At 41.5% G+C, this 26,299-nt stretch overlaps 1 protein-coding gene across 8 annotated transcripts in view; it reads left to right on the top strand.

The window, feature by feature from the left end:
* Positions 1 to 26,299, top strand: part of KDM4B (lysine demethylase 4B) — a 215,546-nt gene that overhangs the window by 54,046 nt on the left and 135,201 nt on the right. For all 8 annotated transcript variants that reach the window (XM_007072095.4, XM_043535975.1, XM_043535976.1 and 5 more), the window contains 2 exons: positions 20,244 to 20,293; positions 25,024 to 25,127. In XM_007072095.4, the coding sequence (XP_007072157.1) occupies positions 20,244 to 20,293; positions 25,024 to 25,127 (154 nt within the window). The remainder of the gene's footprint in view (positions 1 to 20,243; positions 20,294 to 25,023; positions 25,128 to 26,299) is intronic.

The raw sequence follows: 26,299 nt of genomic DNA on the forward strand, positions 1-26,299 counted from the left end.
AGGGGCCGGGCAGGACGGTCCCGCGGGCCTGATGTGGCCCATGGGCCGTAGTTTGCCCACCTCTGTTGTATAGCCAGCCTAACAGTGAAAGAAGAGTTATTTTGGCATTTTCTTTTTTATCTGAGTTAACTTTTCATAAGGAACAGTCAGCATGTTGCTGTATGAAATGTCGTTTATGTTGCCAAGAGTTAGCAGGAGCACCAAGATGGTCTTCTATCCCTTGTGAATAATGGAAGGATTTTAATTTCCCTGGCTGAGAAGGTCAGGCTTCTGCGGAGGAACATGTCATTCTCATAAAAATCTGTCCTGCAGAGCCATCTCTGCCATGATGCCTACAAGTAACCAGCTGGCTACTGGTTGTAGGACAGTTTATAATTTGTGTGTGTGATATAAACTAAACATGGTGGTAAAGTTTTGCATTAGCTGGTTAATACCAATAACCACCTGACTATCTTTCTTTCTCTTTGTGTGTAGTTCCTGCGCCTCTGACCTTTTTTGGGGTGAGCTTTATGGAGCATCATCTGTGCCTCTTTTTTTAATTGATTGTACAGTGTCTGCTGGAAGCAGCCAATAAGGAATAATTGATTAACAGTTCATGGAAATATATGCTTCATAAATGAGTGCTGTAAACTGAGATGATGGAGAATGGCAGGGGAAATGAATATTATCTGTTGAAGTGTGTAGTAATTATCTTCCTGGTCAAAATGGAAGATTAAGCCATTTCAGAATTTTTTCCCCCCCAAAACACCTTTTTCCTTAGTAAAATACACCCTTCACACTCACTTGTTCACACACCAAATGCAGAACCTGAATGTAGGATTATTTCCTTCGCTGTGGACAGAGCTGCTTCTGTTGGTAACCTCCTTCTTGAGTTTTAATTGTCTATGGTTTCTGTCCTGTATGTGTTGTCATTAAGTTTACTGATGGTCATTCATTTTGAGCCCCCTTGTTTAAAGTAATACTTAAAAATTATATTGCAGTTTTGTTAGAGACTTTCTTTGGTAATGACAGGTTTCAGAGTAACAGCCGTGTTAGTCTGTATTCGCAAAAAGAAAAGGAGTACTTGTGGCACCTTAGAGACTAACCAATTTATTTGAGCATGAGCTTTCGTGAGCTACAGTGAGTTGTAGCTCACGAAAGCTCATGCTCAAATAAATTGGTTAGTCTCTAAGGTGCCACAAGTACTCCTTTTCTTTTTTCTTTAGTAAGTCACTGATGCAGAATCCAGAAGATAATTTTCTCATTGCTTAGCTGTCTTTTGGATGGGTTATATTTGGTGCTTACTAGCTGGGATGACCCATCTGGAAAACCCTGTGCACTGCACCCCTTCAAAAAAGAATAATTCTGCTTTTTGCAGTGTCGTTGCTGGGGATTAATACCTTCAGGTAATACTTTTTGCTGAGGATGGCATTAGGACTTCACCTGAGTAAGGAGGGAAATAGACTTCTAGGATGGAGGATGGTACAACTGATCAAGAGAGCTTTAAACTAGGAATCTGGGGGAGATGATTGGGAGATGTCCAGGTAATCTCCACACCAGATTTTCTCTTTGAGAGGGAAGAAAACGAAGTAAGGGGAAAAAAAAGTAAGAAAGTAAGAAAGATTTGGTTTTGGTTAGCATTGAGGACCTCATAGAAGAAATGGTTGTAGGGGACAACCTTGGTTCAAGCGATCAAAAGCTAATTCAATTCAAACTAAATGGAAGGATAAACAAAAATAGGTCTGTGACTAGGGTTTTTGATTTCAAAAAGGCTAACTTTAAAAAATTAAGGAAATCAGTTAGGGAAGTGGATTAGGCTGAAAAACTTGTGGATCTAAAGGCGGAGCAGGCCTGGAATTACTTCAAGTCAAAGTTGCAGAAGCTATCAGAAGCCTACATCCCAAGAAAGGGGAAAAAATTCATAGGCAGGAGTTGTAGACCAAGCTGGATGAGCAAGCATCTCAGAGAGGTGATTAAGAAAAAGCAGAAAGCTACAAAGAGTGGAAGATTGGAGGGATTAGCAAGGAAAGGTACCTTACTGAGGTCAGAACATGTAGGGATAAAGTGAGAAAGGCCAAAAGCCATGTAGAGTTGGACCTTGCAAAGGGAATTAAAAGCAATAGTAAAAGGTTCTATAGCCATATAAATAAGAAGAAAACAAAGAAAGAAGTGGGACTGCTAAACACTGAGGATGGAGTGGAGGTTAAGGATAATTTAGGCATGGCCCAATATCTAAACAAATACTTTGCCGCAGTCTTTAATGAGGCTAATGAGGATCTTTGGGACAATGGTAGGACAACAAATGGGAATGAGGATATGGAGGTAGATATTACCACATCCGAGGTAGAAGCCAAACTCGAACAGCTTAATGGGACTAAATCGGGGGGCCCGGATAATCTTCGTCCAAGAATATTAAAGAACTGGCACATGAAATTGCAGCCCATTAGCAAGAATTTTTAATGAATCTGTAAACTCAGGGGTTGTACCGTATGGCTGGAGAATTGCTAACATAGTTCCTATTTTTAAGAAAGGTAAAAAAAGCGATCCTGGTAACTACAGACCTGTTAGTTTGACATCTGTAGTATGCACGGTCTTGGAAAAAATTTTGAAAGAAAGTAGTTAAGGACATTGAGGTCAATGGTAATTGGGACAAAATACAACATAACTTTACAAAACGTAGATCGTGTCAAACCAACCTGATCTCCTTCTTTGAGAAGGTAACAGATTTTTTAGACAAAGGGAATGCAGTGGTTCTAATTTACCTCGATTTCAGTAAGGCATTTGATATGGTTCCACATGAAGAATTATTAGCTAAATTGGAAAAGATGGGAATCAATATGAAAATTGAAAGGTGGATAAGGAACTGGTTAAAGGGGAGACTACAGCAGGTCACACTGAAAGGTGAACTGTCAGGGTGGAAGGAGGTTACTATTGGAGTTCCTCAGGGATCAGTTTTGGGACCAATCTTATTTAATCTTTTTATTACTGATCTTGGCACAAAAAGCGGGAATGTGCTAATAAAGTTTGCGGATGACACAAAGGTGGGAGGTATTGCCAGTACAGAGAAGGACCGGGATATCATACAGGAACATATGGAGTTTGTAAACTGGACCTTGTAAACTGGAGTAGTAGTAATAGGATGAAATTTAACAGTGAAAAGTGCAAGGTCATACATTTAGGGATTAATAACAAGAATTTCTGTTATAAACTGGTTTCAGAGTAGCAGCCGTGTAACGCATCACTTGGAAGTAACAGAGGAGGAGAAGGACCTTGGACTTAGGTTGATCATGGGATGACTATGAGCTGCTAATGTGATATGGCCGTGAAAAAAGCTAATGCGGTCTTGGGATGCATCAGGCGTATTTCCAGTAGAGATAAGGAGGTGTTAGTACCGTTATACATGGCATTGGTGAGACCTCATCTGGAATATTGTGTGCAGTTCTGGTCTCCCATGTTTAAGAAAGGTAAATTCAAACTGGAACAGGTACAGAGAAGGGCTACTAGGATGATCCGAGGAATGGAAAACATGTCTTATGAAAGGAGACTCAAAGAGCTTGGCTTGTTTAGCCTAACCAAAAGAAGGCTGAGAGGAGATATGATTGGTATCTATAAATATATCAGAGGGATAAATACCACGGAGGGAGAAGAATTATTTAAGCTCAGTGCCAATGTGGACACAAGAACAAATGGATATAAACTGGCCATCAGGAAGTTTAGACTTGAAATTAGACGAAGGTTTCTAACCATCGGAGGAGTGAAGTTCTGGAACAGCCTTCCAAGGGACGCAATGCGGGCAAAAGACATATCTGGCTTCAAGACTAAGCTCGATAAGTTTATGGAGGAGACGATATGATGGGATAGCCTAATTTTGGCAATTAATTGATCTTCGACTGTTAGCGGTAGATATGCCCAATGGCCTGTGATGGGATGTTAGATGGGGTGGGATCTGAGTTACTACATAGAATTCTTTCCTGGGTGTCTGGCTGGTGAGTCTTGCCTACATGCTCAGGGTTTAGCTGATCGCCATATTTGGGGTCGGGAAGGAATTTTCCTCCAGGGCAGATCGGCAGAGGCCCTGGGGGTTTTTCGCCTTCTTCTGCAGAGTGGGGCACGGGTCACTTGCTGGAGGATTCTCTGCACCTTGAAGTCTTTAAACCACAATTTGAGGACTTCAGTAGCTCAGACATAAGTTAGGGGTTTGTTACAGGAGTGGGTGAGTTAGATTCCATGGCCTGCGTTGTGCAGGAGGTCAGACTAGACGATCATAATGGTCCCTTCTGACCTTAGTCTATGATTCTGGGATTAAGAGTTTATCAGCAATGTGTGCTATCTACAGGTTGGGCTGGGTCGCTTTTAGCCCACTGACAGAAGACTAGTTCCAGCCATACACTCAAAAGAACTTTAACAATTCAGCCCAGCATTGCTGGACAGCAAATCAATAATTTGTCTATTACAAAAAAACTTAAATAAATACCAGCATATTACACTTTCACAAGTCTCAGCTTTGTGGAAAGGGTGAGAGGAGAAGTCAGACTGGTAGGTGGGGGTGGAGCATTTTGTATCTTGATTCTGATTCTTTGGAGAATAGAATTTCTCTCTTTCTTCATGTTAATGGTGTCACAGTGGAGTTGAGAATTGGGCAGCTGTGCATACAGCATTGGTGACAATGGCCTTATACACACTGATGGTTTCCTGAAAATGTCCCATGGCTGCTCTAACACCTGTGAGACTCCAACAGTACCATCAATAAAAAGAGGGCTCGTATAGACTGGCCACTGTGTTTTTATGTTGTCTAGACCCAGTGGCGGAGTAATGCCAGTCCAATTTTGGGGCCCCCTGTAGGAGCGCTGAAACCTGGGTAGACTTGTGGGGGGCCACCGGCACCAGAACTGTAGTCTTTCCCCCCCCGAGGCCCTGGCTAGGCCAGAAGCCAGAGCTGGGTAGTGGTAAAAGCCACCCAGGGAGCCCGGGCTGCTGTGGGGAGCTCTGGACCCTCCACCTGCCCAAGAGCAGCCCCTAGTCGAGTCCCGACCCTGTGGGTCACAGCACTGCCAGTGGGACCCAGGGGCGGGGGCTCTGGTCCAGGCTCCTGCCCTTCCCTGGGGCCTGCAGACATGCTCTGTGGGGAGAGGAGGCCCTGCCCTGGCCTGGGAGGTGCTGGGGAGCCCCGGGAAGGTCACAGGCAGCAAGGAGCCAGGCTAAGGTTGCCAGCTTTCTAATTGCACAGAGCCGAACACCCTTCTCCTGCCGCTACCCTTCCCATTCCCCGAGCTCTCCCCCACCACTCACTCCAGCCCCCCTTCCTCAGTCTCTCTCTCTCCCCCACCCTCACTCACTTTCACTGGGCTGGGGCCAGTGGGAGCTGCAGAGCAGGTGCTGGGTGCGGAGGCCAAACACCCCTCGTTGTCATGAAATCTGTGAAGTGGTTGATTTGGATGGCAAGAAGGTGGAACAAATTCTACTGTTAGACTGATGTAATTGGAAGTAACTTCTGTGACTATGGCTGTAACAAAGCAGATTGTGGCCCATTGTCTTTGCATTTATAAAATGCCTTGTAAAGTTATGGTACTGTTGAAGTGGAGATGAAAGCTCAAGTTTAATCTAGAGGGCCGGCTTTTGACAGTGTAGCTGCCTGTCACTGCAACAATAAGGTTCTTCCGTTTGTTAAATGGAGTATAATAAGACAAAGGAGGACTTCATTTAGTTGCAGGCCAGAGAAATCAAATCTACTCTTAAAAACATCTTAAATTTGTCTCAATGCTCTTCGGTCACATCACTTTTTCCACACAGGACACCGCTCTTGATTCACTTTCTGCACCTGTTCTATAGCAAGGCACCCTCTAATCTCGATTCCACCAATTATTATTGTAAATAAAGGAATTCATCTGGAATCTTTAGTGTTACTTATGCTTATTCCACTTGCAGACAAGTCCCGTTCTCTCCTCCCCACCCCACGCATGCTTAAGGCCTCACTCATTTTGGACCTCCGTTGAACAGCTGGAGGTGGCTGTGAGCAAAAACCATGTTAAAGAGGAAAAGGCTTCCTTCTTGTTCTGTGCTACTTTATGTTCCATGGTGAATCATCAGGGAACATCTGATCTGTGTTCATGCTGCGCACATATTAATTTTATTAAGGTCTGTGTGTGCAGCTTGCAGAGCAATTTGCAGAGAGCCTCACGGTGACTGTGCAGCCTGTACTGTATTCACTTGTCCTGATCTTCCTCCCATGATGGCCCCCAGAAGATTGTATTTGACCACCTGTCTGCAGAACTTATTTTTCCTTTGCCTTTATAATGTAGGTTTATTTGGTGTCTGTGTATCTGTAATCTTGTTCTGTCATTACTTATTTACTCTTTATTATGGCTTTCTGAGCAGATACTCCCTAGTCTGTGTTTATCTTGTGCACTTGTGTGTGTTTCAATAAAAATGTCATTATTTGAAATCATTGACACTGCTGGTTAAAGATACTAAATTCCATCATCCATTGTTCCATAAAATGATCCATTAAAGATAAAACGGCAGAGACTTGATAAGGTTCTTTCCTAGGAACAAGGAACTCTCTGATCCGTGTGAGATCTTATCTCCAGAGCAAGTGTGTGTTTTCATAATGTAAAAGATTCTCAACAGAAGGGGACAGACAGGGAGGGAGAGGTTTTCCTTTCCAGATGGTGATCCTCTGACATTAAAAGATAGTTGCTTAAAGCAGATGATTGTTCAGTGTCAGACCATTTCAGATATCAATGAGGAGAAGTAAGTGAATTTGGGTTCTGCCTTTGGTGACTGAATTTATTCCTTGGGTGGTGAAGGACTGTGAATTAGTGGGGAAACCTGTAGCAATTGCAGTGTTTCTAATCCATCCTTACGTTGGCCTTAACTTGCAGAGCAAATGTTGACACTGATTGGACAACTATTGTAAATATTCCCCCATCCTTCCTTGTAAGGGCAAAAATAGTGTTTGCACTTTGCGAGACCCACTCAGGTTAGCTTTTTTATTTTTATTTTTTTATTTTAAAATAAAGGTGACCAACAAAGGATTTTAAAAATATTAGGCTTGTGCTCTCCCTCTTCCTATCTTCCCCCCCCACCCCCTTCATTATGGATAAAGGCCAGAAAAGTGGATTTGTTTTTGTGAAGTTATCTTCTATTTATTCCTCCACTCTCCACCATTAGAAACAGGAGTGTGACATTTGGTTTTCATGGATTACTGGGGGCGGGGGGGAGGAAATCTGTGAACTTGGAGATATGAATCTTCAACAAAGACACCTGTTTCCCAGTATGTTAGGTAGTTGTAGGAGTTAAGAAAAACACACGTTAAAAATCTGGCTGGAAGTTCCTTCTTTTCTCAGTTGTTTAAGGATTACCCTCCCACTCCAAGCTGGTAGAAATTCAAGATTTTCTGCTCTGAAAGACACTTTTGACTGAAGAACTAAGAAAACAACACCAGAGTCCATAGTAAAAGCTGAGCAATTGAGAAAATAAGGGATTTTTAGTTGTTTAAAACTTCAGATTCCAAGACCAGAAGGGACCATTGTGATCATCTACTCTGATCTCCTGTATAACATGTGCCATTGAATTTCCCCAAAATAATTCCTAGAGCAGATCTTTTAGAAAAACATAGAATCTTGATTTAAAAATGGTAAGTGATGGAGACTCCACCATGACCCTTGGTAATTGTTCCAGTGATTAGTTACCCTCACTGTCAAAAATTGACTCCTTATTTCCATCCTGAATTTGTCTAGCTTAACTTCAAGCCCTTGGATCTTGTAATACGTTTCTCTGCTTGATTGAATAGCCCATTGTTAAATATTTGTTCCCCAGGTCTTTACTTATAGACTGTAATCAAGTCACCCCTTAACTTTCTCTTTATTAAGCTAAATAGATTGAGCTCTCTGAGTCTCACTATTATAAGGCATATGTTTAAATCCTTTAATCGTTCTCATGTCAATTATCTGAACCCTCTCTAGTTTATCAACATCCTTCTTGAATTGTGGGCACCAGAACTGGACAGTGTATTCTAAGTGAAGTCGCACCAGTGTCAAATACAGAGATAAAATGACCTCTCCACTCCTACTTGAGATCCTGTTTTTGTGTTTAAAACCAATTTAATGCAATGCTTAAACATTTTGGAGAAAGGACATCTTTGTTAAAGATTCAGAGCTCCTGCCCATTCATTTTAGGTGGTAGAGGATGTGTAGTATGTGATCTTTGTGACCTTTCCCACCAAGGAGCTTTTCAGAAAAAGTAAATGAAGAAGTGGCTTGACATTCCTCATGCTTCTAATGTTAACCCTCCCCCCAAAAAACAAGCAACCCAATAAATGTCCCCCAAAACCTTGACGGGCAACCTTTTTAATTATAAAGAAGCAAAAAGAGCACAGACCTGTTTCCGTCCCATCCTGGTCATCTTTCTGAGTTTGGGAGTACTGAGAGTGCTACAGGTGGAGAGTGTGGCTTATGGAGAGGCAGATGGTGGGCATACCTAATGTCTCACCACCTTCACTGTTTTATTAGGAGGTGGTCTTGGCTAATTTTGAAAGCAAATTTGGGTCTGTTTTCCTGGACTGGAAAAAATAGGACTAACCATATAATTTTGAGTAGGAGGAAATTAGAGACTTGAACCATTTTGGAGGGAGAAGGGATATAACGTGTGTACCTAGATGAAGGAGCAATTAATTTATTTTATGTAAATGACTAGGCAAAGGTTGCAAACTATCCAAAAGTAATGAACAAAAGAGGTTTCTGTTCTTGCTCTATGATGTCTTGACATATGTTATCTTCTATCAGTACAATAAATGCTTCACTTAAAAAGATACTCAACCTTCAAGCTAGAGCATGAGCTTAGATTTGTGGGGGTAGGGAGCACCTGGGAAACTGGTTTGTAAATAGCTCAGTAATCCATAGGTAGTGCCCTACCAAATTCAAGATTGATTTTGGCCAGTTTTACGGTCATAGGATTTTAAAAAATTGTAAATTTCATGATTTCAGCTATTTAAATCTGAAATTTCACGGTTTTGTAATTGTAGGGGTCCTGACCAAAAAGGAATTGTGGGGCAGGGGTCACAAGGTTATTGTAAGGGGGGTTGCGGTACTGCTACCCTTCCTTCTGCGCTGCTGCTGGCAACAGCCCTGCATTCAGAGCTGGGCCGCTGGAGGCCGGCGGCTGCTGGCCGGGAGCCTAGCTCTGAAGGCAGAGCCCCCGCCAGCAGCAGCACAGAAGTAAGGGTGGCCTGGTAGGGTATTGCCACCCTTACTTCTGCACTGCTGCCTGCACAGCTCGGCCCTCAGTCAGCAGCCCCCACTCTCCAGCTGCCCAGCTCTAAAAGCAGCAGCACAGAAGTAAGGGTGGCATGGGATGGCATTGCCACCCTTACTTCTGCACTGTTGCTGGTGGGGGCTGCCTTCAGAGCTGGGTGCCTGGCCAACAGCAGCCATGCTCCGGCCTCCCAGCTCTGAAGTCAGTGCAGAAGTAAAGGTGGCAATACCACCACTTCACCCCGATAAAATAATGTTGTGATGGCCCTGCAACTCCCTTTTGGATCAGGACCCCCAATTTGAGAAACACTGGTCTCCCCCATGAAATCTGTGTGGTATAGGGTAAAAGCACAGAAAAGACCAGATTTCACAGGATGAGACCAGATTTCACGATCCATGACGTGTTTTTCATGGCCGTGAATTTGGTAGGGCCCTACCCAATTGTGGCTGCTACTGTATATAAATGTTCCTGATGGATCAAAGGATCTTCTTAGGGTCATTGTTGTTGCTATCAGGGCTATAGGCATGAAGGTTAGGGTTCAGATTATGCATCTGTGGACACACTTATGTTTAATGGAGATTGAAATAATGACTTTTCCATTCTGCCTGTCACTAGGGAGGGATAGGTTGGCATTTGAATCTGCTAAGGGTCATTATTCTTGGCGTGAGTAAATCTGCTTTGAAGACAGATAACTAACCCTCAGCTTGATGTGTGGTCTTAGGCATTTTAAATGTGCTGTTCTATTTTGTTATCGTTCCTTATTTCAGTAATTATATCTTGCTAAACTGTGTGGGGCCTATTTGTCCAGACCTTGTGCAGACACTGTGAAATTAACTTTCTTACCCTCCAACATGAGTTAGACTGAAGTGACCCTTTGAAAAGCCTTGCAGTTGAACCTCCCACCTGTGGTGCTCATTCTGGTGAAGAAGGGTGCATGAAGATTTAGTAAGGAAGTTGCTGCTTAATTGCTTTATGTTGTTGAAGGGAGACTGGAATTTTGACATGCTGCAGGGGTAGATAAGGTATGGTATCTAATCTATCTGATACTTTGCTTATATAAGTGGTACAGCAGTATCAAGAAAAGGTCTGGAAGCTTCAAAAGAAGTTTGGATGGGGGGAAGAGATGGCCTGGTGCTCTATAGAAGGTAGGGAATTGCTTCAAGGGGAAGCTGTTAAGTTTAAAGAGGGAGACCCCAGTGGAGAGGGCATCAACAGGCTGAGTGCCTGAGGGATCCTATGTTCTGATGTGGAGAAGTTTTTAATAGCTTGCATTGACTGGAAATAAGAAAAAAGTAAAATGTCCTCCTTTTCCCCCGGCCCCTAAGCAGAAGCCTTGAGGGTAGAATATAGGCTAGATTGGAAAGTCCCTTTAGCAACACCTGATGCTAGAAGTAAAAGTGAATCCCCTACTGTGTTATCTTTTAATGGCTTCTGAACTGGTCCTTGTACCCCAAGATGGTTGGTCTCTGCCTCTTTCCTGACACATGCATTTAATTTTTAATTTGCAAGGCATTTGCTTATTTATTTTCATTGTTCCTGATAATAATTCTAAGCCATTAGAGGGGAAAATTGTATTCAAAAATGCTGTTTCACACTTTATTTGTTTGATGATTTAGAGTGATAGAAAACAGCACATTTGCTGGCTTTTATAGTATGATAATTATTCACATCCATCAAGCCATTCCAGGGGAATAAACAAAACACTAAGAAAATTACACTATTAATAGCATCCTCCATCGCAAATATGCGGGATCTTTTTCATGCTTTCATCTTAAGGATAGAAAGGGGATTGTCCAGTTAAACACTCTCTCTAAAGGGGGAAAAACCCACCTCTGTATGGAAATGAGTCTAACACAACCTCAGCATTTGATTGAGCACCTCCTGAACCTGAGATCCTGAATTTTTTGTCAATAAATGAGACCAGAATCAGTTTTTGGAGAGACCCTATGACTCTGAAGACCACATTAGAAAGAGTTTTAATAAGATCTTCTGGAATCCTGAAGCAATGGATGAGAGGAGATCTCTCTCATCTTGCGACACTGAAACTGAGACCATTTCAGTGATCCCTTTTGAGTCCCCTCAGATGTCTTCTCAATAGCAGAATCAGTCTGTAAAAAGGGATTATTCTGATTGAGGGTTATTAAAATAGTTTATGCTGCCACCATCCCTTCTGTTTAGTGTTGAAGCTGTTCAGTGTGGAGGGGAAAATCCCTGCTCCCTAATCTGTAATGGTTCAGTAGCATCATATCAAGGTTAGATTAAAGTTAGGCTGATTAGTCCCTTAACTAGTTTGTACTCAAAGTGTGGGTTATTCACAAAGCTGCTTCTGTCAATAGTAAAAAGAAAAGGAGTACTTTTGGCACCTTAGAGATAGTCTCTAAGGTGCCAAAAGTACTCCTTTTCTTTTTACGGGTACAGACTGACCCGGCTGCTACTCTGAAATCTGTCAATAGTGAAGCATCTGATAATTGTCAAGAATGATACTTCCTGCTGATTATAGCTCAGCTCAGGATCCTTTCAGGAGGTTCTTTTGGTCAGATAAACTAAAAATCCCAGTAGCTGTCTGCCTTGTAAATCTTTTGTCTATTTTTCTGATTTTTTTAAAATAAATTCAACCATGTTCATAATTGGAGGGGTAGAAAAGATACTCAGGAAGAGAGAATTACACTGCATAGTGAACTGGAGAGAGCAGAACAGTGAGAGCTGCAGACAACAAGGAAAGATTCAGTACTAACAACTGTAAATGCTTATCAGTGAGGGAAAATAAACAGTACAGATACAAAATAGTGGAATTTTCACCAAGCAGCTATAACCATTGCATTAAAGCAGGTTTATTTTGATCTTGTTTACTTAATGCTATGCGCTATTTTTAATTTTTCCTGTAACTTGGCACTAGAGTTGTTAGAGGAAAGATGTGGGATTGTGAGAAGCATAATAAGTCAAAAAGGTAAGATGAAACTTAAGGTACTTGGGGCAAGGAAATATGTCTCCTGTGTGTTCAAGACCTACTACAATGAGGTCCTGGTCCCTGATGGGGCCTGTAGGTATTATAGCAATATAAATAATAAGCCCTAAGGAAGAATAGGGAATAATTACTACTCCAGAGATATTTACATAAAAAGGAACCTATATATACACAAGAAAACTAGTAAAATTTGTATCAAAACTTCAGAGACTAGACTGTTCAGAGGAATGGTAATGGATAGAATCTTTTATCTCAGGGTGAGCATTTCACTGCTCACCAGTGTTGAATTTGGCTGAAAGTTACCAAGTTGTAGATTTTAGTGGCCTGTGTGACTAAAGTTTGGATTTCAGTGGAGTTGGTAGTGGACAGGTGAGGGCTAACTGGCACTAATCTTGCTGGCAGCCTCAACAGAAGGCCCAACAACTGAATAGACATAGAAATTGAGCTCCTCTTTCGTCCCTAAAAACAGGCTCTGGCAAGTCAGAATTGAAGCACATTGATGGAACAGTGTGGAGAAGGTTGCACTTCTCCTTCCTGTGTTGTACCTGTACAATAAACAAAGGATATAACCACAAAGATGTGGGACCTTTTGGAAACAATACATTTAGACAGTCAAAATACTGAAACAGAGATGTGTCCTTAATACTTTAAAGAACTGAGCAAACCAGCTCCTTCACCTTTCCATGCTCATCCTGGATTTTCTTCCAGTTTTTCCTTCTCGCAGATTTTCACTCCAGTTGTGTATATCTTGGAGAATGTCCCTTCTCTGGGCCTTTAAAAAAATTACTGAGAGAGCGAGAACTTTTTTCCTTTCATTTTCTCCTTTCAAGAACTCTCAGTTCTAGCTACCCAAACACAATCCCCCTACTACCACTTAATTTTAAATAGCAACTTTTTTTCAAGGTGCATCTATCTCGGTTTACAGCTTTGCAAAAGATGAAGGAACATACTTCCTGCTGCCGTCTGATACAGAGTGCAAAAATTTTGCCTCTGAAAGAATAGAATCCAGGTGAAACAGCTGTGAAGCCTTAGACTGATGGGTTGATTGAGCGGACAAAAGGGGGCAAATCAGAGAAGGTCCACAGACAGCTAACAAAAATGCAACCTTAACAGAGGGCTAGATGTTGGGGGATGAGCTGTGGAATGGAAAATTACACTAGGGACATAAGAGCAACAAGAGGGAAAATGGGGGAATCTGTTCAACGTCGCAGATGTCTATGCACAAATGCAAGGAGTATGGGGAATAAACAGGAAGAACTGGAAGTATTAGTGCATAAACTAAATTATGACTTAATTGGCATCACTGATAATGGGATAAATCTCCTGACTGGAATATTGGTTCAGAGGGGTATAGCTTGTTCAGGAAGGACAGGCAGAGAAAAAAGGGAGGAGATTTGCATTATACATCAAGAATATTTGTTCTGAGGTCCAGAACGAGGTGAGGCAGACCACTTGAAAGGGGGGGGGGGGACCCAGGAGCAATGTCATGGTAAGTTTCTACTATAGACAACCAAATCGGGAGGAGGTGGAGAATGAGGCATTTCTAGAACAAATAACAGAAATATATATATAAAAAGACTGATAGTAATGGAGGATTTTAACTACTCAGATATCTGAAGTAAAGTAATACAGCAAAACACAAAATGTCCATGGGAAAAACTTCGTTTCAGAGGGACAGCCTTTTTAGACTTGATTCTGATTAATGGCGGAATTAGTTATGAGTTCAAAGGTTGATGGCCATTTGGGTGAAAGTGAACATCCAATGATAAACTTCATGATTCTGAGGAAGGAGCGAGAGCTGCAGAATAAGGAGAATGGACTTCAAAAATGCAGACTTCAGTCATTTCGGAGAACTGCTAGGTAAGGTCCAATGGGGGGCAAAAGGAGTTCAGGAGAGCTGGCAGTTTCTCAGAGATCATATTAATGGCACAACAGCAAACTATTCCAATGTGAAGGACGGTTAGGAATAGGGGTCAATATGTCTGCATCAGATGCTCTTTAATGACCTGAAAATCAAAAAGGAATGCTATAAAAAGTGGAAACATGGACAAATCGCTAAGGATTGGGTACAAAAGAATAGCAGAAGCATGTAGGGACAAGATTAGAAAGGTGAAGGTATGAAATGAGTTACACCTAAAAAGGGATCTAAAAGGCAATAAGAGGAGATTGTATAAATACATTAGGAGCAAGAGAAAGACAAAGAAAAGTGTAGGTCCACTACTTAGCAGGGAAGGAGAGCTAATTAACTGGTCATATCAAGAAGGCTAAGATATTTGATGGCTATTTTGCTTGTCAGTCACTAGAAAGATTAATTGTGACCAGATACTTAACACAATATTAACAACAAAGGAGAAGGACCATGTGCCAAAGTAGGGACAACAGGTTAAAGAACATTTAGTTAGATGTATTCAAGTCAGAAGGGCCTGATGAAGTTCATCCTTGAGTACGTAAGGAACTTAGCTGAAGCAATCTCAAAACTGTTAGCAATTATCTTTCAGAATTCCATGGAGGATGGAAGGGGTCCCAATTGACTGAAGAAGGGCATACATAGTACCGCCTTTAAAAAGGGAACAAAGAGGATCCAGAGAATTATAGTCCAGTCAGCTTGACTTTGATACCTGGAAATATACTGGAACAAGTTTTTAAACAATCAATTTGTAAGCGCCTTGAGAATAATAGGGTTATAAGTAATAGCCAGCATTGATTTGTTAAGAACAAATCATGCCAAACCAACCTAATTTCCTCCTTTGACAGGGTTACTGGCCTAGTGGATGAGGAGGGGGGAACCTCTAGACACAATATATCTTTATTTTCAATAAGACTTTAAACATTGTCTCACAACATTCTTATAACAAACTTGTGAAATGTGACCTAGATGAAATTACTGTAAGGCGGGTGCAGAACTGATTGAAAGAGTGTAGTCAGAGGAGTTATCAATGGTTTGCTGTCAAACTGGGGGATATATCTAGTAGGGTCCCACAGGGGTCTGTTCTGAGTCCAGTTCTATTCTGTATTTTCATTAATGATTTGGATAAAGGAGTGGAGCAGATGACACCAAAATGTGCAGATGACACCAAACTAGGAGGGGGTGCTAGGACTTTGCAGGACAGGATTAGAATCCAAAATGACCATGACAAATTGGAAAATTGGTTTGATATGAACAAGATGAAATGCAAATAAAAACAAAATGCTACATTTAGGAAGGAAGAATCAAACTAACAACTATAAAATTGGGAATAACTGGCTAGGCGGTAGTACTGCTGAAGGGGATCTGGAGGTTATAGTGGATCACAAATAGAATATGAGCCAAAAATGTGATGCAGTTGTGAAGTCTGTTATCATTCTGGGGTGTATTAATAAGATTGTTGTATGTAAGACCACAGGAGGTAATTGACTTGCTGTACTCAGCAATGCTGAGGGCTCAGATGGAGCATTGTACCACTCTTTAAGAAAGATCTAGAGTCTGTCCGGTTTGTCCACAGTAGAGCAACACAACTGCTAAAAGGTTTAGAAAACCTGCCCTATGAGAAGAGATTTAAGAAACTGCACGTTTAGTCTTGAGAAAAGACTAATGAAGTGTGACCTGAAAAAGGTCTTCAAATACGTTAAGGGCTGTTATAAAGACGATGGTGATCATGTCCACTGAAGGTAGGACAAGAAATAATAGGCTTACTTTGCAGCAAGGGAGATTTAAATTAGACATTAGGAAAATTTTTCTAACTATATGGATAGTGAAGCAATGGAATATGCTTCCAAGAGCGGTTGTGAAATCCCCGTCAGAGGTTTTTAAGAACAGATTAGACAGACACCTGTCAGGGATGGTCTAGGTATACTTGGGTCCTGCCTCTGTGCATGGGGCTGGACTAGATGATTTTTCAAGATCCCTTCCAGCCCTACATTTCTATGATTCTGTTAAATTGCACACTGCTTTTGAGGGGACCAATTCCCTTAATTGTCAATGCAGGTCTCTCTATCTGTTGACAAATCTTATTCGTGAAAGAAGCACATTATTTGGTGTTACTTTTTGATTAGAGGGTTTTATGAGAGACCCTTCCTGTCTGTCTTTTAAGAAGCTCTCTTGCTGTCTGCATCTGCCCATAATAGAATTGGCTAGTTCATGTAATTTTAACTCATGATTGGTATGTGTGGCTTGCAAAGGAAGACATAGGTTGCCCTCCATTTCATTAGAGGCATGGAATTGTCTCTGTTCTGGGAAAGGTCTAATAAGATCTTTATAGAGTACCGGAAGCAAAGACATTATGACATGTTTCAGAGTGGTAGCAGTGTTAGTCTGTATCAGCAAAAACAATGAAGAGTCCTTGTGGCACCTTAGAGACAAATTTATTTGGGCATAAGCTTTCATGGGCTAAAACCCACGAAAGCTTATGCCCAAATAAAGACATGCTAAATACACTTACTTGTCTTCGTACCTTCAGTGAGAGTTGCTTTAGGACCCACAAGTAGCCAACATAAAAAAACAGGCCCTTTTTGCTCTAAAATAAGTGGCCATCTCTTACTGTTAACCTGTGTGCCCTACAGGATGCTTCTCTAGAGAGGTGGAGGCAACTGGTCCACCAAGGCAGAAAACTAGAGAGATGATAGAGATGTGAGAGAGTTATCTCTCAAAACTTGCTGCGGCCACTTACTGGTCGAATGAATAAATCCTGCGGTGCTGAAGGGGTTTTGGAGCAGCTAGCAGAAGCTATGGCTATGTCTACACTTAAAACACTACAGTGGCAGCAATGTAGCTGCACTGCTGTAGCACTGAAGTGTAGACACTTAAGGCTATGTCTACACTACAGCCGGGATCGATGCTCTGAGATCGATCCACTGGTGGTCGATTTAGTGGGTCTAGTGAAGACCTGCCAACTTGACAGCAGATCATTCTCCAGTCGACCCCTGTACTCTACCCCCCGACGAGAAAAGTAAGGTAAGTCGATGGGAGAGTTTCTCCCATCAACCACCAGCCCTGTAGAACCCGCGGCAACTTGGTCTAAGGTATGTCGACTCCAGCTACGTTATTCACGTAGCTGGAGTTGCGTAGTGTAGGTCGACTTACCGCTTTACTGTAGACATAGCCTTATTACAGCAATGGGAGAGGTTCTCCCATCACTGTAGGTAATCTGCCTCCCTGGGAGGCTGTAGCTAGGTTGATGGAAAAATTCTTCCATTGACCTAATTCTGTCTACAGCGGGGGTTAGGTTAGCATAACTTCGTCTCACAGGGGGTGGATTTTTCACACCCCTGAGAGAGACAGCTATGCCGATGTAACTTTTCAGTGTAGACCAGCCGTATGTTTCTGGGCAGTTGAACATATCCCTTTGTTTTGACACCTTATCCTGAGGTTAATGAATTAGTATTTTGATTTTCAATGACATTTTGATGTTTTCCCTGAGGACAAACATCAAAGTTATCTGTCTCTCAGCATGAGAACTAGAGTGCTTTAAATGTGAAATTAAATTACTGTTTAGCACTAGGTAGAAATCTCCAAGTGTTAAAGTGATGTATGTGCTATGAGGAAGAGGATCATGTACAAAAAGTAATCCTGTTGTACCTGCAGAGATGGTGCATAGTAAAGCATCTGTCTTAGAAATTAAAAATGTTCCGTTGTTGACCAGAGTCCAAGCTATGGGTCCCTGACAGAGGTTACAGCAGCTGCTATTGAATGGTGGTGTTTTTTCCAGCTACCTCTGTCAAAGATTTTATCCCTAAAGCAATTGCCATTTTTCATAGTGCTAGCTAAGTGAATGCAGGAGGATAATGTCATTATTAGGCCATCTATGATAGCCAGACCTTTCACTGATATAATTACAGTAATTCTTTTGATTGTGGCAATTTCTAATCTTTCTGTCGCCTCCTTTTTCTTCTGCCTTTTGATTGATAATTTCATGCCTGATCATATAGGCTTTGTTAGCTCAAATCTGCACAGTACTTACAGTGGAAAGGAAGAGCTTTTGGTCTTAAAACATAGTTGGCCAAATTCAGTGCAACCCCACTAAATTCAGTGGGATTGTGTGGGTGTAACTGAAGGCAGAATTTGGCCTGCTTTTAATTCCACTCTGTGACAGATTTTGCTGCTTGCCAAGAGTAAATCTATATAAAATGGCACAGCACCTCTTCTTTGCAGTAGTCTGATCAGAGTAAAAAAGTTTTATACATTTTGAACCAATTGTTGCCCTGTGTGCACCTGCAAGCTTTGTGGTGGTGGCGGGGATGTTGACCTATAGATTTTTACACTGTAGTTTTTGTGAGCCCAGTGGAAATTCAGTTCTGCTGTGTTCCTATCCAAGCAACTCTCATTCAGGCTCTCCATTGACTCAGCTCAGCTTCTTGCAGTCTGCAGTTTCAGATAACACAATGACCATGTTTCAATGTATTAAACTTTTAACATCCTCCAGATTCAATTAATCTTATCTTTACAACTCCCAATTACAGGCACTAATTAAGTGAAAGTAGCATTGTAGACTGGGGATATTACATTAATCAGCAGCAGCCTTGTAGACATAAATTAGTTATTTCCCAATCCTTCAACATTTTCCCAGAAGAAATGGAATGTTTCATTTCCCATATTTAAGGGACATTAATCCCACAAAGGAGTTTTGGATTGGGATTATTTTTATCACTTTTATGTAAGTGATAAATGGCCATTTAAAAATAAAAGCTACTAGCTTTGTGCAAGACAAATGAAATTTGTTTGATAATTATACAATTTAAAGTGCTGTCAGAAGCTACTGGGAGCACATTAATGTCTTCTTCTGTAATATTAAATGCTACATGGTGTTTTTCTTGGAATTCTTTTTTAAAGGTGCCAGTTTAAATCAGCTTAGAGGCTAAATCTTGAAGCACCTCCTGTCATCCTCTCTCCATTGGATCATGCGCCTCCAGATTGCTATAAGCGGAAATTCACTTTGGTTTCATACAAAGAGAGTTTGGGATATGACTTTCCCCCTGTTACTCTTTACAGTCTGGATAAATGACTCTTCTCTTAGAACTGAGGAACAATATGAAGGGTACTGGCCTATAGAAGAAATGTAGACTTTCTAATGTACTTGAGAGTCCCCATAATAGGTAGGACTGGTAGCACTGCTTATTAGGATTGCCCAGCTCTTCCTTTTTCTGAAAGGAAACAGTTTTCAGTTGGCTATAATTTTGCCAAACTATAACCAGCAACCAAAATTCTCGCACTTCATAACTTCTAAATGATTGACTTTGTGACCTTCTTTTAATATTTTTGGTGGTAGTGCAGATATTAAGTATCATGGCCCGCTCTGCCCCTTTTCCAAGAGATAAGATAGATTCTGCATCGTTGTAATGAGAGAACAGGCCCATTTCTACTTCTGTGTAGCCATTGATGATATTTGCTAAGGAACAGGTACTTTGAACTGAAGCATCCTCTCTTCTGTTTAAATAGAGGATTTTGTAACCTTCGGGACAATCTCTTAGATCAAAAATAAGCATCTAAATTACTGTGCTCCTGTCCCATATGTTCTGCTTAACTTTTGCCTATGTTGAGTGCCTAGATACTACTTTTGATAAAGGCCATATAAATTCATAAAATAGGTATTTAGCCTAGACCACCTTATCTGTTAAGTTCAGTTTTATCTTGTATGCAACTTTTCTACTAAAGAAAATTTAATTCATTCTCCATACTTGTTTACTCCTGGGTTTCCCTGCTTTGTATCACCATTTTACCTTATTAAATCTCATTTAAAACCTTTCTCTTCTAGCTTATGAGTCACTCTGTGACGACATGTGATGCTGTATAATAAAAATACTGCAGGAAAAAAGAACTCATTATATGAAGTTGCCAAGAACATCAGCTCCTTCAGTTACAATCTGGCTTTCCTCCTAGAATTGTATTCATGTTTTTATCAATACCTTTCACACTTCTACATTTTTTTGTTTGTACTTCCTCCTTTCACATGCAGATTGGGGCTGAACTATAGTAGTGATGGCATTTGCCCCCACCTGTTTCCATTCTGAGACTGTAATCTTGATTTGAGATGTGGCATTTATTTTCCTGATGAGTGTTTTGTTTTTTCCTTAGGTATGCCATACCACCAGAGCATGGCAAGCGATTGGAACGCCTGGCAAAAGGTAAGCTTTAGCTGCCACTTTCTTAATGTTGCTGTTGCTGAGACTGAATGTAGTCTAGAGCTGCGCAATGAATTTGCATTGGCTGTACTAGACCCAGAGTCATTGCTGGCCAGACTAAAACTAATGGAAAAACCTTTCATTTTGAGCTTTTGAGACCAAACCACTCTGTTATCCTGGGCATGAATTTCAATCAGAAACCCATCTTGCATCTCAATGTGCAACTGATGCCATATTAAAGCCTGCCTTGGTGAGATGAGAGCTCTGTGATCCCTTTATGTGGAGGGCCATCACTAGAGCTGCTGTGGCAGCTTCCCTTCCCCTACTGCAAGGAGAAACTCTGAAGGAGAGTATTGTAGTATTTCTTTGTTGTTGTTGTTGCTACCCTCATAAGTCTGTTAAATACAAACTGCATTTGTATTGATTGTTGCTGAGCATTTTTAATTTTTAAAAAGTGCTTATAAACTCATTAATGGTGGATACAGGGGCTATAATTATTGGAGTTCTCTCTTCATGATGTATGTAATGACATGCATACCCTTTTTGGTGGCATTCCTGTTACTAGAGGGCTGTTTACTGGACAGATTGTACCTCTCCTTATAATAAACTTCATGTTAAAAAATAAAAAGGTGTGGGGACACAACCAAGGCTAACTGCAACAATGGGACGCGCTCGTCCTCTGTATGCTATATTCTAGAGCCAGTTATTTTCATCTGATTAAAAATAAGAGAACAGAAGGGGGAAGGGTAGCATGCAATAGAGTTTGATATAGCCAAGTGATATTCAAGTGTAAGTTTTTTCTCCAGTGCATTGTGGAGTCAGAGCTCATACATCGACAGAGCTGGGTCCCACTAACTAAGCACTGCATCCTTTCAATTTAATAGGTCTTTCCCAGCCAAGTACCATGTAGTAACCTTATGCTTAATACCATGAAAAGAGTTCCCTTCGTGTTCTGCTCTTAAATGTGACTCTAGTCTTAACAGTGACAGTTCATCCAGTTTTCCACTCTTTTTAGAACCACTTAAAAGAGGAAGGTAGAACAAACAAGAAATGTTGGACAGCTTCTTAATATGTAAAGAAAAAGGAGAGAACAAGTAACAGTGACTTCTGCAACATGGTCACAGAATTCATAAAGGGTAGCACCCTATTTATTCTATATGACTTGGATCTGAAAGGCCTTTGATGGGATCCCCTACTACTTCTACAACCTCCTTCTATATAACCTTGAAGAGTTCCTGTGAGAGACTTGTGTTCCTTTCCTGTGATCATGAGAGCCTGTGCTCACTGAAACTAGGAATAGCCCCATAACAGAATCAGCAGGTCAAATCTGACATCCCTCACATTGTCACTGGATCACAAAAGCATCTTCCCTACTCTCCTGAGCTCCACTGATTCAGATACAGTTGTTTATAGGTTTAACCCAGATCGTCTCTATATCCCTCCAAACCAGCGACCGTTTACAGGGCTTGCTCTGGAATCCCTGTGTTTTACAGGAATGTGTGTCTTGTCTTGTTAGATTCCATAACCCCCTGCAGACTTCAGACATCTAAAGAGCTGCCTGCCAACTGAGCCAATGAAATTGACAACCGGCTGACTGGGTGCATATGCATATCCAAGGACCATTTCCATCCAGGCCTCTTGTACTTTGCTGGCCTCTCAGAGAGCCTCCCACCCTCAGCTGCTAAAACATTTTTATCTATGCACACCTGCCCGATGCCACCAAGGTCGGCCCATGTGCTGCTATCCACCTCCAGTGTATTATGGCACCAGCGCTTCATTGGTGTGGATAAAGCTTAGCATCACCATTTTGGGAGGTAATGGTGGTGTGGATTTTAAATGGGAGAAGACTAGCATGGGAAGATCCTCTGTTTTGGTGACTGGCTCCAGAAAGGGTATTTATACTTTTTTTTTTTTTCTTTCATGGAGTTCTATCTCTTTGTACTTACAAATATTATAGGCACACCTGGCTCTGTAGAGTAGAGAGTCGGTACCAACCAAAGTCCTTGCTCTGGAATTACTAACTAAAAACCAAATTTCCCATTTAGTGAGGCAAGCTTTCAGCTATAGATTTCAAGCAGTCGTTATCATATAGATGTCTCTCCCTTGGTCAGTCATTATGCAAAAGAGGGGGGGGAAATAGACCGTCTGGAAAACTGTTTTCTATTCAATTTTTAATCTGGTGCTAACCACCAAAATACACTTATAATATTAACATTTCTCACTGATAGTCTTAACATTTTTACGGATCATGTCATACCAGAAAAAGCCAATCATGGGTCAAGACTAGTCTAAATGTGTATGGGCTTCCCAGGGGAAGGGAGTCTTGTTCTCTTTGCTTTTAAGAGCCATGTCTGCTCCAAAGCCCTGCATTTCAGCCACCAAAAAACCCACATACATGCAGATGACACATAGAAATGGAATTTCATACCAGACTAAAAAAAAGTCAAGGGATATTTTCAACTTCTCTTTTGTAACATACTTTTTACTGACAGTGAGACAAAAACCAGTGATATATTGCTAATGGCCCGGTCTTTCATTTTGGACTCCCCCATTCCCCACCCACACCATCCCTTTAGTTCAGAAAAGAAAATGACACTTTTTAAACTCCCTCTGCACCCCGCCCCCCGGTGTGTCAATGGACTGTGTTACGGAGATATTTGGTACAGTGAAATGAGTTTGCGATTAATATGGAAAATGAATAGCTGAGCTATAAATGGGCTCTCTGGGAGAGTTGTGGTGCCCGTGGAGAGAACGTTAATGTGTTGCCACGTTATTGGTGCTAATCACGTAAAATGGGCTCCTTTATTAGTAGCTTTAATGAGAGCCACTTAAACTGTGCATTAAAAAGAGGAACTGCAGAGAGGGACGACAAACTGGGGGGCAGGCAGTCATAACTCTAATTGCAACGCTTTTAGTGTTTTAAAAAAAAAATGTTGCTGGAATCCAGTAATCCTTTGCACTTTCTAAAACCTCCTCCGTTATGTGCCATCAATTTAGTTTTGTTTTCAGGGCTCGGGTTATATCCCCCCACCCCCATGTGGTTTTTTTCCTTCCGCCCCTAATTTGGATTGCTTTAATCAGCCATCTGCAATAGGAAACATTGTCTAGAACAGAGGTTCTCAAACTTGGGGGTGGGCTCCCCGGGAAACACAAAATGTATTCTAAAGGGGACGTGAGAAGCTTTAGGGGGAAAAAGTAGTACGGCTCTGCCCGTTTTAGCCACAGCCATGAATAACTAGCAAAGCTGATTCCTCCAGACCGATCAGGTCCTCAGATGGCGATGGCGCTGGGCATTTGACTGTAGATGGCGCTGGGCATTAAGCTTGCCTAGCATTATGCAAAGCTGTGTGTGTGTTAAGCCATTTGCTACAATGTGGTGTGCATTTCATTGTAAGCGCCGACCACAATCACAGTTTTGCTTATGATTGTTGGTTCTGTTTGAACCAATGCTTTACAGTTTTTAATATTTAGTGAGAGTAGCATGTTGGTTTTTTTTTAAAAATTGTTATATGTACTTGTGTGGCAGGACGGGTGAGGGCGTAAACTACTACAGGTGCACAGAAGTGGGGGGCGTGATCAAATAAGTTTGAGAACAATGCAGTAGTGTTGCAAGTCCAGGCAGATAAAGGGCAGGCACATCAGTAGAAGACCGAGGAGGGTGACAAGCTTTATGTAGGCTTGTTATTTTTTATATTGTTAGTGCTTGAAGGCCTCAGTGAGGATTGGGGCCTCCCATTGTGCTAGGTGCTATAAAAACATTAGGAGATATGGTCCCTGCCCTTAAGACAGTTTAAGCCAAATGTACATGACAGGCACTGGGAGGGAGGATGAGGGTAACAGTAATAAAATATACTGGACGGTTCTTAACGTGTGCGGTTTTGTTTCTCTTTTTACTCCCGCCCTAGGCATCATTCTGAAGTACAGCAATTATTGCTGTATGTGACCTTGGGCAAATCACTTCACCTCTGTGCCTCAATTCCCCATTTGTAAAATAGAGATTATAACCCTTTCCTACCCAGCAGGGGTGCTGTGAAGTTAAATCCATTAAAGATTGTGAGGCACTTCGATACCACAGTGATTGGGGGACCATATAAGGTAGACAGCCTCTCAGAGTGAGGATGAACATTTTGTTCTTAAATTTCAGACACCATATTATTGGAAATGGGAGTATGTGTAGGCACTGACCAAACAGTATTTGTGAGAGATCCTAGTTGTTAATCACTTTCCTAGGGCTCAGTGTACGATATTTGAGCTGCAAACCTAAGTGGCAGTGCTTTGTGGATAACCTGCAGCAGGTTGGAAGAACATAAGGTCTCAGGCCAGGAAAACCATAGTTTGCAGGGCAGATGGCTGACACTGGAATTTTGAGGCCCCTGATCATGTATTTCTGGGGAGCACTGATAAAGCATCAGTATGGCCCAAAATGAGGTGTCTTGAGCCCCGTCCTCTCTAGTTTTCGGTAGCTCTCAGGAGGCTGGTCTTCTCTTATGAAAGGGTTATGCTTGTCAGACTGCTATTTTAAGATCACTGTTGTCCCTGTCACTATTTTTTAGGCAATGAGGGCATTGCTACTTATCCTGCCACAACCTGCAATTGTATCCCTGTTGTTTCAACCATCTACAAAATGTTTGGGCAGATTAACATTTTGCTGTTTGTTTGCTGGTTAATGGGTGTATCTTGCTGGACAAATCTGCCTGTGGTGATGTTTTGTTTTCCTCTGAATCCCTCTGCAGGATTTTTCCCAGGAAGCTCTCAGGGATGCGATGCCTTCCTTCGCCACAAGATGACCCTCATTTCACCCTCCATCTTGAAGAAATATGGCATCCCATTTGACCGGGTATGTACAGAGGCTGTTTTAAGATAAGTCTGTAGGTTTGCTGACAGCCTGGGGCTGCTCTCCTCTGCTTAAAGGAAACGGTTTCAGGGCAGGCAATCTGGGGAATAGAATACTTCTTTTCTCAATGCATTGTTATGTAAAATATATACTATCAGTTAAAGCCAGGTGGCTGTTCAAAAATTAGCATTCAGGGCTTGGCTGAAACAATTTTTTGTAAAGTACTTCTAGTACTTGAGTACCATCTTTCAGCTGAGCATCCCAAAGCATTCTGCCAACATAAACATAAGGGTGGAGGTGATGATGTGTGTGTCTTATTAATTTTGTCCTTTCCATTCCTTTTATGTCCCCATTTCTGAATGAGAATATTGCCACCATGCTTTCTTCTAAGTAAAGTAAGGATTTTGCTAGAGTTAGTGTCTGAGGCAGAGTACAGAACTGAGTTGAAAGGCCCCATGATGCTTTGAGATGGAATTAATATCCGTTTGGAAATAAAAGATTCTGGCTCTTGTACAGCGTCAAGACTCTGAATTCATTCAATTTACTGCTCCAGAAGCTGCTTCATTTTTCCTAGCGAAAGGCTGTGATGAATGAGATTTGAAGTGCAATCATCTGACTTCTCAGATGGACTTGCTGTCAGTGCAGTGGAAGCTTGTGAGATGCAGTGTGGCTCTTGTGGTTCAGCATCAGACATTTGACTGGGGCCCAGTTTTCACACACTGGTCCATATTAAATTGCTGTTCATAAGAGGTCAGCAAACTTGAATCCTTAATGTGTTTTCATACTTTCACTTGTGGAGCCCAACTTTCAAATGGAAGCACATAAATGCTTGCTTTACACAGATAAACTCCAGTGGGAGCACCCAAACGTGGGATTTGAATATCCTCTTAAGATGCTCAGAGTGTAAATTCACTGTCTTGAGAAAATAGATGGATGGTCTGGAGCAATGTGTGGGGAATATAGGGCGTGTCCAAGGATAATGCATAAGTGGACGTTTGGGGAATTATTTATTCCTTTTGATAAAGGATTTCGGAAATTCACTGTCCCCACTGCTTACCTTGAAATGTGGGTCCAGAGATCTTTAAAAGAGCACCTGGTTGCTTATTTTGGAGCCTAAATGGCAGCTGAGTTTTGAAAATCTGATTAAGTTTTAGGGATTTCTCCTTTGCACGCTT

This window comes from Chelonia mydas, chromosome 25 (assembly GCF_015237465.2).
Source record: "Chelonia mydas isolate rCheMyd1 chromosome 25, rCheMyd1.pri.v2, whole genome shotgun sequence".
Taxonomy (NCBI): Eukaryota; Metazoa; Chordata; order Testudines; family Cheloniidae; genus Chelonia; species Chelonia mydas.